At 45.9% G+C, this 20637-nt stretch overlaps 1 protein-coding gene across 1 annotated transcript in view; it reads left to right on the forward strand.

Moving 5' to 3' along the window:
- igf1rb (insulin-like growth factor 1b receptor) overlaps positions 1-20637 on the forward strand; it is a 41419-nt gene extending 20782 nt beyond the window's left edge. Inside the window, exons 3-21 of the mRNA XM_028956485.1 lie at positions 6533-6836; positions 8925-9061; positions 9135-9279; positions 10504-10712; positions 11164-11290; positions 11363-11595; positions 11685-11852; positions 12495-12762; positions 14494-14762; positions 15226-15359; positions 15447-15612; positions 15712-15808; positions 15901-15971; positions 16451-16680; positions 16789-16896; positions 17445-17604; positions 18566-18695; positions 19042-19176; positions 20175-20637. Of these exons, the coding sequence (XP_028812318.1) occupies positions 6533-6836; positions 8925-9061; positions 9135-9279; positions 10504-10712; positions 11164-11290; positions 11363-11595; positions 11685-11852; positions 12495-12762; positions 14494-14762; positions 15226-15359; positions 15447-15612; positions 15712-15808; positions 15901-15971; positions 16451-16680; positions 16789-16896; positions 17445-17604; positions 18566-18695; positions 19042-19176; positions 20175-20637 (3554 nt within the window). The remainder of the gene's footprint in view (positions 1-6532; positions 6837-8924; positions 9062-9134; positions 9280-10503; positions 10713-11163; positions 11291-11362; positions 11596-11684; positions 11853-12494; positions 12763-14493; positions 14763-15225; positions 15360-15446; positions 15613-15711; positions 15809-15900; positions 15972-16450; positions 16681-16788; positions 16897-17444; positions 17605-18565; positions 18696-19041; positions 19177-20174) is intronic.

The raw sequence follows: 20637 nt of genomic DNA on the forward strand, positions 1-20637 counted from the left end.
TGGAAAGGCGGAAGACACCACCCTTTTAAAGGTAGTGCATTAAAAACAAGTACTATTAAAAACTAGGTTTTGAAATTAATGCAAACAATTCATTCCGGTTTTTGACCAGGAAGTTTGGCTGTGTGACGGTATATTTTTAAAAATGGAAAAATATCAATCACCTACATCTGATGTTTCTGTAGATGGTCAGGCTGAGCTAAAATGAACAGATCTGACGAGAAGGCCTACCCATCATTTACATAGCGTGGAGAAAATAAATTTAAAAAGTTCCAAAAGAGAGACTACATTTATGAGCTGTAATATGAATCTAATTTTAAATAAAATCCTCCCTGAAAATGTTTTGATGGCATCGTATGCCACTTTTTCCCTTCTCGGCTTATCAGGTAAAGCATGTTGTTTATTAGACTGTGGAACATGAATGAGGTGTGTGTGTGTGTGTGTGTGTGCGTGTGTGTGGTGTTTTGACTGTCTCTGAAAAACAAAGCCTGCGGTTCTCTATGAGCGTTCAGAATGTTCCGGTTTAAGCTTTCTTACCGCGCAGTGTAGCACAGAGGTGTCAGCTTGGACTGCGCAGCCGTGAAAGGATGCCTGCAGTCCAGCGGGAGGGTGTGTTTGCCTGCTGGCGCTGTGCGTGTTTACACCGTGCCCTCAGATGCCACCACCAGCCGTGAACCAGTTAAAGAATGTTCTGGTAAAGCGGATCACTATCTGGTAGGGGTGTGAATTGGCGAGGACCGTAGGATCACGATACATGTGCCATGATACGATTATATCATGATATGTTGTGATACTGTAGATATGGAGCAATAAATATTGGTGTATTCTACAGGTGACTGAAAATGTTGAACCAGAGATGAAATGCAAGATGCTGTATACGATCTGCATGGATGACATTACATTAATAATTCAGCTATAACAACAGCCGTACAGCGCCATCTACAGGAGTGGAGGTTGTGGTCACATGCTGATTAACTAACGCTCAACTGAATTTGTATATAATATATGGCGTCTCTGCATCAGTAAAATATGGTGATATTGATTGATTTATTTCGCCCCACGCCTCTTCTATCTGGCATTCAGAGCACTGCACTGAGCATCTATTGCAGGGTTGGGCAAACTACACACCGCGGGCCACATCTGGCCGGTTGGTCTTTTGAATTCAGCCGGCTAAAGATTGGAATAAAATTCCTGAAATAGTCATAATTATGACTGCTCTTATTTGATCTCCACCAGGAGGCGCAATATGCACAGATGGAGCTTAATAGCTTTGCCCCGAACCCGACGGGTTTTTACACTGACATGCGCGGTGAATGAGCCAGCTGTTCCGTTTCGACTAGCGGGAAAGATGCAAAAATGTTGAGGTGCAGAGTTGGAATGGACTCTTATCTCTGCCGATTATGTTGTGGTTGACCATGATGGTAATAAATTTATAAACGACGTATTCTGGACAAAATAAAAGAGCTGAGTGATGCGCACATTTGAATAACGTGGCGAGCCTTCGCTTGGCGATCATTCTGTCTGGAATAAGAGCTTTTTATTTGTGGCCGAAGCTGGTAGCCGAAGTCACCCGTACAACACGCCCGTTTTTTACTTATACCCTGACTAGTGAGAACAGCGCCTAACCACCCACCCACACCCATTTCAACATCCAACCTGCTAATTTTCTCCGATGCAACACGTTTTTTTCTCACTAACTTTTTCTTTAAATCAGCATGCTAAAGGGCCAATCAGAATTGACTATTCGAAGGGTTTGATTTGAAGGGATGGATACCATGGTTACCCGTTACCATGATGTGTGTGTGGGAAGGTTCCACAGACTCGCGCTGTGGTCGGTCTGTCTGTCTCTGGCGGCTCTCTTCCTGTTGACTGTTTATGGCTGATCCCTCTGTGTTCAGACAGCAGTTCAACTCCATCATAATCCTGTGGACAGCTTTTCTCTCTGACACACACCACAAAGCCCTGTCCAGCTGGAATCGGGACATGTGTCTGGTACAGGGATCAATCTCTGTGATTCAGAGTCTAAGCTGCTCTGTGTGTGTGTGTGTGTCTGTGTGTTACTGTAACACTTATTGTGATCTTCCTCTTCTGCTGAGATGGCCTCCTCCAGCCCTCCCTCCAGGCTGCTTGGGGGGAAGTGGGTCATACCCTGATTGTAAAAATCATGATCAAGTGGAAACGGAAAATAAGAGCCTTCAATGTGTGTGTGTGTGTGTGTGGCTCTGGCAGTCAGGTAATGAATCACCATCTAATTTGTCAGCCATGTCCTCGTTGATGTAGACAGTTATGCTGTGTGTGTGTGTGTGTGTGTGTGTGTGTGTGTGTGTGTGTGTGTGTGTGCACACACACACACACCAGTCAGCCATAACATCATGACTGGTGAAGTAAACAAGGTTTATTTATAATTTATGGTTTGGAAGCATGGGCAGAAATGGGCTCGTAAGGATTTAAGTGACTTAAACGTGGAGCTAAATTGTGATTGTTGGTTCATAGCATCTCCAAAACTGCGATGTTCCTCTGCTGCAATGGTCAGGAAGTGCCAAAAGGAGACCTGGGGCGGCCATGGCAGACGTGTTTGTACGGTGGGTGCTACAGGGCAACGGAAGAAAGCGTCCTGGTCTGTGAGCACGCGTTGTGGAAACCGAAGGCATAATGAAGTTGAATAGTAAAAAAAGAAAAAGAAATCCCGCACACACGCTCACAGTGCATCGGAGATGTTCGGTGTGTGTTCCATCAGCTGTTCTTCTCTGGACTGCTGCTAATGTGCGAGTCAGCTGGCCAGGACGACTACGTCTGCACTCCGGCCGCATCTATTTCCAGCCTCCGATCTCAGCACACTGCTCCTCTGTTTACTTCCACTTCCGTCTGTTTGTTTAGGCTCCGGTTTCCACCGGGCGCGTTACGGCGAACAGGTCTCCCCCTTCCATATAGTCCTGGACGGGACCCTCGGCAGGCTGATGGCACTGGGTCTGACTGGACCACGTGGAATGTGGGTATCTGGTCGAAACCTCATGCAGAAAACAAGGCCTCCTGTATCCGTATACCCCGTGCTGTTATTCCGAACTCCTCTTCTTCCAGCGGAGATAACCCAAGGAGAAGCTCTAGACTTTTATCGCCAACACGCATCCACTTATGCATCTGAATTTTGTGAAATTTGTTAAATGACGGAATCACCGTAATTAAGATTTTGACATTATTTCATTCATATTGGCGTGTCCCGTTACAGCGGGACGCACGATAACTTTAGTTATCTAGTCTTTATTCAAACGGTCATTTTAGTTATTATTAGGCTTCGTTATTATTAGCCTTAGTTATCTTTTTATTATATTAAAATTACTTTTTAGACTGGAGAATTCATCCATTCCAGGGGCTAATTTTCTCCCCGTGAAAGGAAATAATGCCTCGTCTTGTTTTAGTCAAGGAATACAAAGACACGTTTTTTTTTTTTTTTTTTTTTGTCCTTTTGTTTTTTTTTTCCAACCTTATTACACAATATATTTCGCTATAGCTATCGCCACATGACCAGCATCTATGTCTTGTCTCGTTTTAGTCACGTCATGAAATATCTTCAACGACACTAGTTGCACATAAAAAAACTGTCACATTGTCACACAAGTTCATGGTCTACATGAATTTATAAGTGGACCCTGTTCATGCCTGTTCAGTATGAACGTTTCCCTTTCCTTCCACACCCGACTTGTCCTGTCTGCATGTCTGTCCTTTGCCTGTATGTCCTTGTTCTACGTTTGAATGTCTCAACTCACTCCCCCCTTTTTTTTTTTTTTTTAAATCAGAATTTTGAGTTTCAGTCCAGGGTTCCTGGGTGAAGTGGGTTTTATGGTTTAATTAATTTTTCTGTGCAGAGAAGTCATGTGCTACCTATCACCGCATGGACGCATGCTGCAGATGAAAGGCCCGAGCAGAGTGCAGGGTTGTGTGTGTGTGTGTGTGAGAGAGAGAGAGAGGCCAGAGTCAGCCGTGTTTACAAAAAATATAGAAATAAATAAATAAACTGGCTCTGCGTCACCCCTGTGCCACCACGTTCTGCAAGGCGCCTTCCAGCAGGGGCCCTGCCCTGGGTTTCCTGAAAATGTGGGTGGGGTTTAGATGCGGGAACGTGTGGGAACGTCGCATGGAAAAAGAGCGAGCGACTGCCGTCGTCAGATTGTTCCCGCTGCTGACCCGTGGCGTTGGAGGAAATGGTGCGAAGTGTTGCTTACGTAGGTTTTTTTTTTTTTCCCCACCGGCAGCGATCACCTGCAATTGCGATGCACAGTTGTGACGACCTGTACGCGGAAGACGAGCGCATGCATCTGTCATTTACAGTAAACGAGGTCCCAGTGATTCAGAGTCGGGGGAATGTGTCCCGATCGCTGTTTAGGAAACACCACACACACACACCCTTACACCGCTGAACCGCCGCCGGTCATATGCCGGGCTCAAACATGACAGCTTCTGTCCCGGCCGCTGTCTTCATCTGTCGCTGATAACAGATCGAAAGGCGAACTCTCTATAAACCCTGCACTCGCTCTGCCGATAGTGTCCGGGTGCAAACATGCTGCGAGTCCTGCCGGACTTGCCGGGGAGCTTAAATATCAGACGGCTGAGCCGGAATGGCATTGTGGATTCCCCCCCCCCCCGTCCTCTCCTCTATCCTCTGAGGTCAGGCAGGCCTCTTTTGTTGCCTTCTGCCCTCTTTTTCCCTCGCTCAGTGTGTTCGCAGTACTTTTCCACCACCTGCTAGTCCACGGCCGCTCTGCTGCGCGGCGAAACGGTGGACGCTGATAACGGTGACGAGTTCTCTCGTTCATGTGCAAGGTTTGGGGCAGTGCTGGCCTAGCGGTTAAGGAAGAGGCCCCGTAATCAGAAGATTGCTGGTTCGAATCCCGACCCGCCAAGGTACCACTGAGGTGCCACTGAGCAAAGCACCCTCCCCACACACTGCTCCCTGGGCGCCTGTCATGGCTGCCCACTGCTCACTCAGGCTGATGGGATAAATGCAGAGGACAAATTTCACTGTGTGCACCATGTGCTGTGCTGCTGTGTATCACATGTGACAATCACGTCACTTTAACTTTAAAAAAGGTTTCAAGTTTCGCCACTGCTGTCTCTTCGGGAGATTTTATTTATATTACAGGTGGCATGAAAATCAAGCATATTCTTAAACAATCGTATATTATTCAGTCATGTCAGGTGTTATTTATTTTAGACTGTCTAACGAATCTTGAATAATATATAAATAATGAATGTTCTACCTGTCGTTTATTATTTGAAGGATGTTTTATTCTTATTTTTTTTAATGGCTAATTTTTTTTTCATTCTATTATGAGTAAATGTTTTGGTGCACTGATTTTTAATGCTAGAGTGTTATTATTTTATTATTTAAAAAAACAAACAAAAAAAAATTGTGTTTTTAAAAAAACACATCGGTGCACAGTGGATTTTCAGGCCAATTTCTGTTTGTTGTCTTGCACCTTTTGGGTCTGAAAAAAGACAGAAGAGCCTGAATATTTTTTTAAACTGGGAAGAAAAGTTGCACACCCAGACGTTTTCCATGTTACAGTGATGGACCTGAATCTTGACTCGTCGTTCCAGTTTTATGGTGGAGTAACCGGTGTCTCTTAATGAAGTGGAAAATCACCAGTGACCCAAATGGGTTTGTTTTTGCCTGGCTGGGGGAAAGCTCAGTCAGCTCAGTTCGCAGCGTCTCAGGTCATACAGAGAATTTGTGTAACTTGAAACGGCATTTCTCAATTTCTGCCTCAAAAATAAAAGTGTTTGTGGGCGTCCCGTCCCCCCCCCCCCCCCCCCCCCCCCCCCCCGCCAGGGTTTGGGTTCTGTGCCATCCTGAGCTAAATGTGGGCCATTCTTCTGCTGAAACTGGTGTTTTCCTTGCTGGTGTTATGACCTGAATCAGTTTTTCCTCTCCTGTGTTACAAGGCCCTCCTATTTCAAACGATAGCAGAGGATCCTGCATGAATTATTCCCGGGCACAGCTGGCAGGAAGACATGGCCTGGAGTTTGGCTCAAAATCGGAGTGGACCGAGCCAAATGTGGCTTTCCCTTTTTTTTTTTTTTTTTTTTTTTTTTTTTTTTTTTTTAATAATATATTTTCCACCATAAAATATATGGTCAATGTTGAAGGAAATTAGAACCATGTAGGTTAGATTATGCTTTGTGGAATCACTATTCATGGTTTATATGTGAAATCTAAGATTTTATTAGATCTCCTGTCTTTTTAACAGGCATTTTGAGCGAGGGTGTTCAGACATTTGACTGCCACACACGCATATAGTCTGTTTACCTGCCCCCACTGACCCTGAGGTGCAGACACAGGACGGAAAAACCCAAACCCCAGGCGTCTCTCTGCGGCGGACCGTTCCCGCGAGAGTTTTTCCACCTGAGCCCGTTCATTCCGGCGGGGGTGATAACAGAATTAAAGGGACATGCGGCTGATGTCAAGATGGAGTGAGGGGAAACATGAGGTCGTCTGTAATCTCTGTTAAATGTTCGTGTTTTGTCTCTCTGTCTGCAGTGTGCCCGGATCGCTGTGAGCGGCGGGCGTGTACGGACGCGGGCGAATGTTGCCACCCTCAGTGTCTGGGCAGCTGCGCCGTGCCGAACAGCGACGCGGCCTGCGCCGCCTGCGTGCACTACATCCACGAGGGACGCTGCGTGCCCGACTGCCCCGCCGGGACCTACAAGTTCGAAGGCTGGCGCTGCGTCACCCTCGACGTCTGCTCCTCGGTGCACCACGTGGATTCCGAACGCTTCGTCATCCATGCCGGAGAGTGCATGCCGGAGTGCCCGTCCGGCTTCACCCGCGATGGCAGCGACAGGTACTGCCACTTTCTGGCATTAACTGGGTGTTCCTTACCATCTGAGTACATGAATAAACTCCCTACCCCCACGGCAGTCAGGCACCTGTAGGCTGAAAATGGCATCTGGAATCTTACTCTTTTGTAGTCTAGCCATGTGCAAGCCAGCGCCAAAGAAGTGACTATATTGGAACAAAAGGAAAAATGAGCTGCCGAACAAATTACAAAATATTAAATGAGAATTTTATATTTGGCACAGCAGCTATGTCCTTGAATACGTTCTAATACTGGCTCACTGTGTAAAAATATGACTGTTTGGATTGGATTAAATTGCCTTCTCTTAAAAATGGTTTTCAACCACCAGCATCTGATGACCATTTTTCTTGTAATTAATACATATTTGAAATCAGAATCACCATTGCGTTTATTGGCCAAGTATGCAAGCGAACACACACATACAAAGGAACAGTTTAAAACAACAATATAGTGTAATATCTTGTATACAAAAAATTCAAATATTACAGAAATAATGAGTGTACATGAAGAGGGTGAGAAACTAGATCGTCTGCCAGAGGGCAGCAGACCATGTTCTTGAAACAGCGGCAGCCGCTCAGGTCAGCTGATGAATTGCGGATAACCTCCCCGCTCCCGAGATCTCGCTGACTTCTGGGAACGGCTCGTATGCAAGGGCTGTCATGGGTCAGCACAATAAAGGCCTGACAGCGATAGAAAGCCGGGGGGGGGTTCGTACGCTAAGCCTGGAATAGCTATTTGTAATTCAGTAAGCCTATTAAAAGGCGTGGAACACAGCGCTGCACAGTATAGTCTTTTCTTCAGTGGGATGTGACGTTTAAATCTATCAATAAGCATTTTAATCCTTCTGCAGATGAGGTTTTAGATTTAAGCACCTTCAGTCCCCACACAGATTAACTGTGGTTCTCTTCTGACAACATGGTCTGGAGCTTCAAAAGGGCTAAACAAAATCCTGAACGCACGGAGCTGCGCTGTGAGATGAAGATTTGTTTTGTTTGCTTTTGTCTAATTTTGCTCTATGAGAAAGGCCGTTGTCATGATTGGATTAGATTACCGTAAACTCCGGACTACAGAGCGCACCTATATATGAGCCGCACCTACTAAATTTTAAAAGAAAAAATTTATTGTACATACACAACCCACGATTTTCAATAAAATGCAGGTGACCCCATTTAAACATGAGATATTAACAGAGCATTTTTTTTTTTTATGACATGAAAGCCGATAATATCCACAACTATATACACACGTCGCATTTATTTATTTATTTATTTTCAGAACAGTGCTTTTAGCAGTAATAAAGTTGTCTTCGGTATTGGAATTGAACAGCCTGAAGATATGCAATTACTTTGTCACACACTTTCTACCAGCAGAAGTAGTTGATGCCGAACTTATTGTTAAGCCATTTTATATGTCGTGTAAGCGCCATTATAGGCCAGCGTTTTAGTATCCAGAGTTTTCTTATATAACACAAAATCACATACAGTATGTCTCACTGGGCTTCGACTACAGTTGACACCCCCCACACTTGAACCTTCTGCGCGCAAGGAAAAACTCCACAAAATAAAACCCTAGGAGAGAGGAAAAAAAGAAAGGAAGAAACGTTGGGAAGGAGTGATACAGAGAGGGGAAGCCCTTCCAGGGTAGAGTGAACCTGCAAGTGGTGTCAGTGCAGGTTTGTGATGATTTGTCCAATAAGAGGAAAAAGTCCTACAGTCCTAGAGGTGGAGAAGTCCAAAGTGTAGTCCAGTGTCGTGGTGTACATTACGTGTCCATTTGAAAATCCCCGAAGCTTTAGTTGTTACGGTGGTGGTGGCTGTGCTGTGGTGATCCTCTGGTTCATTTCATGCTGAAATACAACCCCGTCATTGGTATACTCCCGAGTGGAGTGTACAGTTGTAGACATAGTTAATAAGTGGGGGAAAAGAGAGCTTATGCGTCCATCTCGCTCAAACACAGTCCTCAGATAAAGGGACCTCAGTGGATCGACCCCAAAGGGACGAGTAGCAGCTTATAGTCCGGAATTTATGGTAACGTGAAAAATTTTGCTTGATTATTTGTGTTCTCTCCCCTCAGCATGTTTTGTAAAGCCTGCGATGGTGTCTGCGACAAGTACTGTGAGCCGAAAACAATCGAGTCGGTGGACGCGGCTCAGAATCTGAAGGGCTGTACAGTCATCACGGGCAACTTGAACATCAACATTCGTCACGGAAGTGAGTACCGCTGCCGGCGCCGGCCCGCTGCACCCTCCTCCGTTCACGTCCTCTCTCCCCTCCCTGCCCGCAGATAACTTGGCGTCCGAGCTGGAGAGCTTCATGGGCCTGATCCAGACGGTGACCGGCTACGTTCGGATCCGCCACTCGCACGCGCTGGGCTCCCTCTCATTCCTGAAGAGCCTGCGCTACATCAACGGAGAGCAGCTATGGGAGGAGTACGCGCTGCCATTTTATTTGCTCCACTGTTCGTTTCCCCAGCCTCCACAGCTGGTTCCTGTAACCGCCAGAACAACGAATGTTTGTGTGTTTGTAATTGTTTACAATGGACGCCCAGTTACAGCTTAATCCAGCTTTCTACTGAAGCCACTTGTGGTGGTTTTATCGTCACATCTCATGCTGCATAACCATAAGCGAGGAGAGGCTGAGGGAGGGGAGGCAGTGGGGACAGTCTGTGGCCAGCAAGGTTGCCATAGCGATATGCTGTATGTGTAATGAGTGTTGAAAGTATTGGAATGTGAGTGTGGAGGGCAGGGGGTGGTCTCTGTGGCCACGATGGCTACGACACACTGCACTGCTGTCACAGTGTTTATGCAAACAGAGCACATTCCTCACATGCGAGTGTGTGTGTATACACACACACACACACACAGGGAAACAGCTGGCTAAATGCTGTACATTCACCATGTTAGGGCCGTCACCATATCCAAAATTCATCCCCATATGATTCAAAATCTCATAGCATTCGTGTGTGTGTGTGTGTGTGTATATATATATATATGTCTGTGTGTCAATATTACGTGCAATCTAAGTGCATATACCTGAGACTAAATAAAATGTTGCTCAGTTTGCTGAAATTCGATACTTATATGAACTGGAGTCATAGTAGATCATTAACCACATACTGGTTCTAGATCCCCTTGTACTCTTAAAAAGCTGATAAGTGGTGTCAGTGTTTTTCCAGAAAAAATCAAATGAGCCCACTGGTTCTTCAGAGGCTCGAGTGACAGAACTAAATTGAAAGTGACTGTCATTGTGAAACACAGTACAGCACATGGTGACCCAAGAAAATGTGTCCTCTGCTTTTAACCATCACCCTTAGTGAGCAGTGGGCAGCCATGAAAGGCTCAGTGGCACCTTGGCAGTTCGGGATTTGAACCGGCAATTTTCTGATTAGGGGGCTTCTTCCCCACAATGCAAAAAAAATAAAAAATTGTGCTCATTTTTACATCCAATCAATGAGCAACTGCAATTCGGAGAAGCAGAATGGTCAAAGCACTCTTTGCACCGATCACTGTTCCTAGCCACTGCAGGGCCATAGACAGGCTAGGACTTGTATTTAATGTTAGATAATCTCATAAAGTGGACCTTTTAAATGAGGTTTAGGCACAGGCCTTACTTTTGTAAATGTTGTAAATGTCCATGTTTTGCCTACTCTGCAGCATGTACGCCTTCTCAGCAGTGGATAACCAGCACCTGCAGTACCTGTGGGACTGGAACCACCACAACCTGACCATCCGCTTGGGAAAGCTTTTCTTCCGCCTGAACCCAAAGCTCTGCATGAGGGAGATCCGGACCATGTGGGAGAAAACCGGCATATCCGAGAAGTTCGAAGAGGACAATTTCCGGAACAATGGGGATCGAGTGAGCTGTAAATATAATTTGTTTATATCTGTGTGAGTTCACGTGCATGCTTTTAGATTTATGGCATTTATCAGACGCCCATATCCAGAGCGCCTTACTATCAATAGTGACAGGCACAGTCCCCCTGGAGACACACAGGGTTAAGTGTCTTGCCCAGGGACACAATGATGGTAAGTGGGGTTTGAACCTGGGATTTTGTGGTCTTCTAGTTCATAAGCGGACCACTACCACCACTTGTAATATGGTATTTGGCATTTGGACAGTCACCAGCTAATGGTGTTTTTCTGCATTATTCAGCACCTCAGTTACATAAAATGTCCTTGGAAATCAATTGTATAGAAACCCGTGGAGTGTAAACAGTGTAAACAAGTATCATTGATCCATCCATTTGTTACTGGTAGTCAATTCCACCATGTTGACCAGTGACTGGCACTCCTTGATGTTTTTTGCGCATGCAGGTGAGAGTGGCCAGCTGACGTTTAAGTACAACAGCACCACCAAGGACCGGATCACCCTGACATGGCATCGCTACCAGCCCTGGGACTACAGAAACCCCATCAGCTTCATTGTGTACTACAAAGAGGCGTAAGGGTCCTTTCAGTTCAAGTTGTGCTTTTCAGGATTACTCCTCTCTTGCTTACATGATTTTTCTTGTAGACCTTTCCAGAACATCACAGAGTTTGATGGTCAGGACACTTGTGGCTCCAAAAGCTGGAACATGGTGGATGTGGATTTGCCGCGGGATAAGAGCAAAGACCCCAACATCGACCTGACGAAGCTTAAACCCTGGACTCAGTATGCCATCTTCGTCAAAACCATCACACTGATGGTGGAAGACAGGACCCATGGGGCCAAGAGCGACGTGGTGTACATACGAACCAAACCCTCAGGTGATGCGCTAGGTCTTTCTATTCCACATTAGCTGCATGTGATTGAGAATTGGTGACTAAACACGCGTCGGTTCTGTTTCCGTTTTCAGAGCCCTCAATGCCGACGGAGGTGCGTGCGTATTCCAACTCCTCCACCAAGCTGTTGGTCAGATGGTCTCCTCCAGCCCATCCCAATGGCAACCACACCTACTACCTGGTTCGCTGGCAGCAGCAACCTGAGGACCGGGAGCTTTACCAGCATGACTACTGCTCCAAAGGTTGGCATAAAGAACCTCTACCAGGTCGAGGTGTTTTTCGTCTAGTTTTACTCTCTACAATATGACACCTTGAATAAAAAAAAAAAGTTCAAATTGTCAATTTCAGCTACGTACGCGTTAGACCGTACATAGTGGAACAAAACTGCGTTTCTGCTAAACCTGGTGCTGCATGTAACATTTAAACATAAAGTGCACACATGTGACACATCAAAAAAACAAGTAACATAAAATACAAAAACATGGGACACAGGCAGTGCAAGAGTAACAAGATATCAAACAAAACACATAGACAACAGTGAGATTTAGTTATTAAGGTGCAGAATAACAAATGAAATAGAATCCTCTGAACACATGAGGTAGAGTGTGGTCTTTCAGAACATTTGCTTCTAACGGCTTGCATCCTAGCAAAACTTTAATGCCTTTTATTGGTTGCCATTAGCCAATTTTCCAGATTAACAAATTGTTTAAATGTTACCCATTATGTCCAATAGTTAACCATTAGCGGCTCTTTAGCATAGCCCTTGAATGGTTTGTATTGACTGCACTACTTGTGCAACTTATTGGTGGCATGAGCTGTTTGAATACCACTGTAATATAATGTAATATTGTTAGTAAAGGCATTTTTTCCCCATCTCTCATCAGTGAAAGCCCACAATATTATTAGGGAGGTGACACTGTCCATCAGTGGACAGAGAGTAGCAGAATCGCGTTCTGCCGAGCCGAAGGTGCCCGTACGACTCTCTGACCTGGATGAGGACACCAGGCCCAGTAGGCCTGACTCAGGCGGAGCAGAGAAAGTGCCGTGCTGCCCCTGCATCAAGACTCCCGATGACCTGAAGAAGGAAGCAGACTACGCCGCCTACCGCAAGGCCTTTGAGAACTTTCTCCACAACTCCATCTTCATGCCTAGGTAAAGTCTGTAGTGTTTTATTGTACTGTTTAATTATAATCGTCCACGCATGTTGTCTGTGATTTGAAGATGCCGATCTGGATGCCTGAAGGATGAAAGCCTTCAGATTTGTGGTTGTTAAGAAACATTTATATGCTGTGTAATCATTTCCTCATTCTCCAATGGTGGATTATAAACCTCAAGCAGGCTGTCTGAGCCCCACACACACAGAGAGAGGCATGCAGTGGTTTTATTGTAATTACACACCTACATTCCATTGATTTTTATGCATTTGTGTGGATCTTCTGCCTGCCGTTGTTCAACATGAGCATATTAGAATATTCCCTTATGACTGAACGCACTTCAGGTTCATGTCCCTGTGCTTTATGCTTATAGAGCTGGTTGTCTGGGCTGGGCCCACAGTTCAAATGAGGATTATTTTGCTGATTATTAGGTCATGCACGCTCATGTCAATGTTACTTTAAAGTCACATCTGGTCATTTTAATAATTTTTATAATCTGGGATAACTACAGAAATAAAACTTTTTCATACAACAATTCAAATACAAAAAATACAACAAAATATAAACAGATAAATGTTATTTTCTTTGTACAATATATTGGTAAAAGATACTCACCACAAATGCGTGTTTTAATATGGTGACCCCTGACCTCTGGCAGCTCTCTGCATTGAGTTGCCAATAACTGTAATGCAATTTATTGTAGCCAAACCTGTTGAAATGCGCCTGCAGCCACTTTTTTGCACAACTGCAAATAAAAAAAACTTTATTTCTGTGATTTTGACATGGACAATATGCTTTGGAAAAACATAATAGAGAGTTGCCCTTAAGCGGTTTGAGTGTTTTTGAGTAATGCAAGCTTTTACAAACCAAAGGAAAAAAATGAAATGGCCTGGAGTACATCTGAGCCTCCGACGCATGAATGTGCAGTCTGCGGTGCCAGACTGCAACTGAAAATATGGAGCTTTGAGCATTTTTAGGAAGTGTGTGAAGATCTGTCAGGGTGCAGGCAGTCAGTTTTCATAAACACGAACACACACACAGATGTGATGCACTGCGGCAGAGGAAGCTTCATTCTCTTATGAACTCAGTGACTGAGAGGACCAGGCCAGGGATGTTTGGAGCAGCAGCAATAAGGACCAGCTGTAGCCTCGAACAGAACTACAGCTGTGTGTGAGTGTGTGTGTGTGTGTGTGTGTGTGTGTGTGTGTGTGTGTGTGTGTGTGTGTGTGTGTGTGTGTGTGTGTGTGTGTGTGTGTGTGTGTGTGTGTGTGTGTGTGTGTGTGTGTGTGTGTGTTTAGTGGAGGTCTGCTTTGCAGTGCATGCCAGGTCATTTAAGGACAAGCAGACTAGAGTGTGTGTGTGTGTGGTTTTCCACACTATGCATGTGTCTGTGACCTATAATTATGATGTATCTTGTGGTTCCAGCCTTCACCTACCTGTCACCCTCAGGGCAGACACTGAGCAGCTTTAAATGTACAAGAATCGTTTTAATAAATTAGAATGTGAAGTAAATGCATTTGTGTTTTCGAATTCTGCTTGCGAGAAGAGCAGACCCAGCTGAAAAAGATGCACTTGGTGGTATTTTAGAAAATGAAATGCTGCACAATGCCACCCCATAATAGAACCAGGTGTGTGTGTATGTATGTGTCTCGGTGCTGGGTACAGTGTTAGTACAGCAGTGCTTTCAGTTTGGATTTGCTGATGTCTTTTCGTGTTTTTACCCATTCAGACCTCAGGATCGCAAGCGCAGGGATCTGTTTGGAGTGGCCAACGCCACCTTTTTTCACACACACAGCAACATAACCGACGCCAACGGCACAGACGGCCGGCCACCGTCCCGCGAGTACATGTTCACAGAGAGGGAGGTGAAGGACAGGAGCCTGGAGTTCAACAACCTGCAGCCCTTTACGGTGTACCGCATTGACGTGCACGCCTGCGACCAGGACGTCGACTTCTGCAGCGCCGCAGCATTCATCTTCTCCAGAACGCAGCCCGCAGGTCAGCCGCTTCCCTACTGTCTCCTTCTGGGGCCTCCATTCTGATCTTTTTCCATTTTAAGAAGTTTTAATTATTCACTGATGAAATGTGTTGATTTCTGGATTTTACGCCTTCACCTCACAATTCATGCATCTTTCATGTTGCTTTAATGGGTGGTAGTAGTCTAGTGGGTAAGACACTCGCCTATTAACCAGAAGGTCCAGGTTCAAATCCCACTTACTACCATTGTGTCCCTGAGCAAGACACTTAACCCTGAGTGTCTCCAGGGGGGGACTGATTGTAAGTCTGGATAAGGGCGTCTGATAAATGCTGTTAATTTAAATGTAATGACAATGTCTACCACTGTTTTTAGCAGCATTCTTGCCCATAATGCATTTTTAACCCTCTCTGGGCATAAAAGCTTTTCATAACATTTAATCACCAAATTATATTTGACTGCAATTTTTTTTCCCCCACCTCTCAGAGCATGCTGATGACATCCAGGGCCCTGTGAGCTGGGAGGGGCAGAGGGACTATGTCTTCCTGAAGTGGGCGGAGCCTGCAAGGCCCAATGGCCTAATCCTGATGTATGAAATCAAGTTCCATCTGAGCACTGAGGTACACTCTGAACATGCACGCTTCCCACGCTGCCCAGTTTGGTTTCACCAAATCCAGCTATTAAGTGAAAAGGTTTGTGTTTAATAGCCGGAGAAGCATGAATGCGTCTCCCGCCAGCAGTACCGGGGTCAGGGAGGGGCACGGCTTTCTAACTTGGGCCCAGGGAACTACTCTGCCCGTGTGCGCGCCGTCTCGCTGTCCAGTAAAGGTGCCTGGACCACGCCTGTGGCCTTTTATGTGCCCCAGCTGGACCGTAAGTCACCGCAGCTGCATTTACAAGGACTTATTGAATTTTATTTATTACTAGTACCAGTAATGAATTGATGTCATTCGTCTGCTTTCTCATAAACAGCATATGATTACCTTCTCTACCTAATGATCATCGGGCCCGTCATAGTCATCCTGTGCGTGTTTGTGGGTGCTGCTTGCTTGGTGGTCAATAAGAAAAGGTTTGTTGTTCACCACTGTAACACACCGAATATGTCACTATTTTTATTGTGAAGCTTCATCTGCTGTAACATTTGTGTGTGTGTGTCCTCAGGAACAGTGACCGACTTGGTAATGGGGTTCTATATGCGTCAGTCAACCCAGAATACTTCAGTGCAGCTGAGAGTAAGTTCAGGGTTCTTATGGTCATTAAAAACTTGGAAAAGTTATGGAATTTGAAAAGAGAATTTTCCATGCCTTGAAAAGTTATGGAATACAAAGGAATCATATAAAGTTCTGGAAAAATCATTGAAATCCGATTGACGTGTGAGTGTATAAAGAAGTACATAGTTCCTGTAAAACTGCATGAGAAACGTTTTTCTACAAAAACTACTATTGAAACTATTGCAGGTCCGTATTCCAGCACCTACGCAGCTGTGTGTCTTTAAAAATACTTGGAGGAAGATAAAACTGTAGATTAATTTAAGCTTTTTAGGGTTGTCATAGGTTTAACATTATTTTGGTAAATTGGACTTTTTCCAACTTTGCACACAATGTCATAGAAAACTTGCCTTAGAGTAATTGAAGTGTCAAGGCAGTTCTTTGGTAAAATGTGTACGAACCCTGATTATTAGACTTGACATGGATATCTGCTCTGTGCCCAGTGTATGTTCCGGACGAGTGGGAGGTGCCCCGGGAGAAGATTACTCTGTGTCGAGAACTTGGCCAGGGCAGCTTTGGCATGGTGTATGAGGGCATCGCCAAGGGTGTGGTCAAGGACGAGCCTGAGACGCGCGTGGCCATCAAAACGGTGAACGAGTCCGCCAGCCTGCACGAGCGCATCGAGTTCCTGAATGAAGCGTCGGTCATGAAGGAGTTCAACTGCCACCACGTGGTGAGGGCGCAGGCTCCGAAGTTCGCTGACGCTGCTTTATCTGATTCCCGTCTCCTGCCGTAACGTTTTATTTTATTTTATTTTTTTGCTGCGCTGTGATTGCTGCAGGTGCGCTTGCTGGGCGTGGTCTCGCAGGGACAGCCCACTCTGGTGATCATGGAGCTGATGACCCGGGGAGATCTGAAGAGCCATCTGCGTTCGCTGCGAGCCAACGATGTGAGCGCGACTCGGCACACCGTGTACATTCTGTCACAAGAAAGTTAACACACTCACTCGCAATGTGTTCTGCTTAAAGTCCAGGCCACGTAACATAACCCTGGGTTCCCATGGGACTGGGAATTCCTGGAATATCAGTGAAGGCACTTACAGACAGGGAATAAATATCAGGGAATTTGATCAATTGGGTGCCAAGTCAGGCAATTACCGGGGCATTTTGTTTCTAGAGTATAGTGCAGTAGCCAAAACCTCTCTTTGTTCCCAGTGTCCTTACACTTTTTAACTTACCAAACATGTCAGTGTAAATTCCAATATATTGGGCTTGAAAATGAGTGCTAATAAAGAGACACACAGTGCATTCTTCACGTTCTTCACACTCCGGGGCAGATCTTAAGCCATGGTCATAAATACACACCTGTCCTCACAAGCACCTGTGAGCACGGGGACACAAAACTGGCACTGAGAGGCTTGCTGTATGCACACAGACACCTGTGCTGACAAGTGTCTCAGCTGTCATTATAAAATGTGTATGGGGTCGCTATTCTCAGGCCTTGTCCAGCGCCGTCCTGCCCCCTCTGAAGCAGATGATTCAGATGGCCGGGGAGATCGCAGACGGCATGGCCTACCTCAACGCCAACAAGTTCGTGCACAGGGACCTGGCCGCCCGGAACTGCATGGTGGCTGAGGACTTCACAGTCAAAATTGGAGGTGTGGAGCCGAACCCGCCATGGGCCCGTGGGATAGTTTCATTGAGGCTGGGATGTTGTTCATGTGCTGTAATTGCTAAAGCAGCAACGTTATCAACTTTTATTAAAGGCACAATAGGGATAATTAACAAATGTCAATCAATGCATTATTTTATCAGTGTATTATCAAAAATCAATTATCATTAAATTACCCCCTTAATATTTATGTTTACTTGTTAATTCAGTTGACCTTCTGTTTAAGGTGGTCTGGAAGAGTAGCTCACTCACTCGCTCTGTATGCATAACCTCTTACTCTAAAGCAGGGTCATGGCAGCCAGAGGCCATCATGGCACATAAAGCCCACGATGGAGCGGCAGCCCACCGCAGTTGTGCAGACTGCAATATATTGCAAGAGGGCAAATTAAAATCTATATACCTTCAATGACTCGTAATTTTTTTTTTCTATTTATTTACAACCGTTTAATTTCTGCCTGAATAATATTGATATGCAACAGTAGTCATTAGGTAATTGTTTATTGCTGATTTTAACAATGCATGATAAAATGTGTTCCAAAGCTTTAAAAAATGTTTTTAAAAGCCATTTAAAATGAAGCTGTAGCTCCTGACTGGGTGAATTATCGTTAAAACGTTGCTTTGTGGAAATTGTTATATGACCCTATATTTCCATGTAGTTCAAAGACCTTTATTTTAAAAATGCATGTAGACACTGGCAGAAAATTGCACACATTTTTTATTATTATTCCCCCCCCCCCCCATCTAAATTGACTGTGCTAATCTGTGACTTTGTGCTGAACTATCTGGAATATTGATCCGTTTCCTTAACATTCCCTTTGAAACACAATAATTTGGGTGTAGTTCTGAATATTGCTAATATATATTCAGCAAATCCTGGGAGGACTTATGAAATCGTTCTTCTGTCGTTTCTGACTGGGCGCGCTTTTTTCTCTGCCATGTGCTTGCAGATTTCGGGATGACGCGGGACATTTACGAAACTGACTACTACAGGAAGGGGGGGAAAGGACTCCTGCCGGTGCGCTGGATGTCCCCGGAGTCGCTGAAGGACGGCGTTTTCACCACCATGTCGGACGTCTGGTATGCAGACGCTCCTCTTTCTTAACACCAGTTTCGTCAGTCGCTGCTGCCCACTGATTATAGACCTGCAGCAATGTCATGTGACCTCAGGACAGTGGCCAGCGCAACACTGTGTCTTATTCTCCTCATTATTTCAGAACCCTTGTCAGCCTTCAGGTTGGAAGAGGAGGATTCTGGGTGTTTTGTTGGGTACATAAGAACCCATGGGACCTCATGTCCTAGGCTGCTTTATTTCTTACTCTGTGTTTATCATCCAGCCCTCATTAGGCTTCGAATGTTGACTTAGGGGAGATTACCAGAGCAGTGTCTTCGCGCTGTGTGTGTAAAACTGTGTCCTCCTCGCCAGGTCCTTCGGGGTGGTGTTGTGGGAGATTGCCACGCTGGCAGAGCAGCCCTACCAGGGGATGACCAATGAGCAGGTGCTGCGCTTCGTCATGGAAGGAGGCCTGCTGGACAAGCCAGATAACTGTCCTGACATGCTGTAAGTGCCCCCCAGCACCGCAGGCACGATAACGGTGATGTCTCTTTACGCAATACTAGCCTCCAGTAATGCGGTTTCAGAATCAGCTTCACACACGTCTTGAACTTCTGAGGAGCATGAGACCCACCTCTGGCTGTTTAAAGGTCGTTGGGGTGAATTCAGGGAGTCAGAGTTGAACTTGCGTTTCCTCTAATCAGCATGTTGGACTGGTACTGTACCCCACCATACCCACATCTCTGTCCAAAAGATAAAAATCACAAGATCTAACGCGCCCCTGTACACCTCCGTTCTGCTGGGCGACTCTTAACAACGAAAAAACAAATGTCTGCCGGCATGGCAGGAGGACTCTCTCAGGCCTGAGGTCAGGACAGCAGAAGCCCCTGGCAGAGCAGCTGAGGAGAGACGGACCGGAGGAAACTGAGCCGCGTGGTGACACGGCGATCTGGTTAAACCCCGGGGTCCTGCGTCCGGACGTCAGCAGCGGTGTACAGTTTTAATGGTCCCAGAGCAGGTGCCGGTGGTGCGCGCGCTTGTGTATATGCACATGCACATCTTTCGTTGTTGGGGGGGGTGAAAAGAAGGGGAAAAATTCTATTTTGCAGTGCATATGTTAAATTGTGTTGCGTCTGTGCATATGTATAATGGATAAATGTGTTCGTCTTGTCTTTAGTCTTTGGTACTTTATTAGTAAAGGTGACCTGTGACCTTTTTTGTTTTTATCCTCCTTATGTGCATCAACTTTAATTTGTGACCTCCTCCTCGTCCATGTGTGAGAGAGATGTGATTTGAGTGAAGTCTCTGTTTCCTGAGGATTCGACGCCTGTGTGCGTCCGCTGGTCTGTTAGTGACGTCCGTTGTCCTGCGCTGCCACCTGTTGATCATTTAGAGGAACTGAAATTGAAATAGTACTGCAGAAATGAAACTACTCTTGGTATTTGGGTGTAGAGTTGGGCGTTTAATTTTTCCCCTGATTGTGTGTGTGTGTGTGTGTCCTACAGGTTCGAACTGATGCGAATGTGCTGGCAGTACAACCCAAAGATGCGGCCGTCCTTCCTGGAGATTATCAGCAGCATCAAGGAGGACCTGGAGCCGCCCTTCAGGGAGTTCAGCTTCTTCTACAGCGAGGACAACAAGCCACCCGACACAGAGGAGCTGGACCTGAGCACCATGGAGAACGTTCTGCTGGAGCCCAAATCCAGCCTGCAGCCTCTCACGCCCCCCTCCTCACAGGGCGTCCCCGCGCCCGCCAGCCCCGCACCCGCTGCAGCCTCACAGTCGTCGTCACCAGCGTCGACAGGCACGCCAACGGACAGACCCTCAGGACCCACAGGGGCTTCGCCGCACAACGGGCCTGCGGTGGTGCTGGGGCCGGCGTATGACGAGATTCAGCCGTACGCCCACATGAACGGGGGACGTAAAAACGAGCGCACCTTACAGCTGCCCCAGTCCTCCACCTGCTGA

This window comes from Denticeps clupeoides, chromosome 16 (assembly GCF_900700375.1).
Source record: "Denticeps clupeoides chromosome 16, fDenClu1.1, whole genome shotgun sequence".
In the NCBI taxonomy this organism is placed as follows: domain Eukaryota; kingdom Metazoa; phylum Chordata; class Actinopteri; order Clupeiformes; family Denticipitidae; genus Denticeps; species Denticeps clupeoides.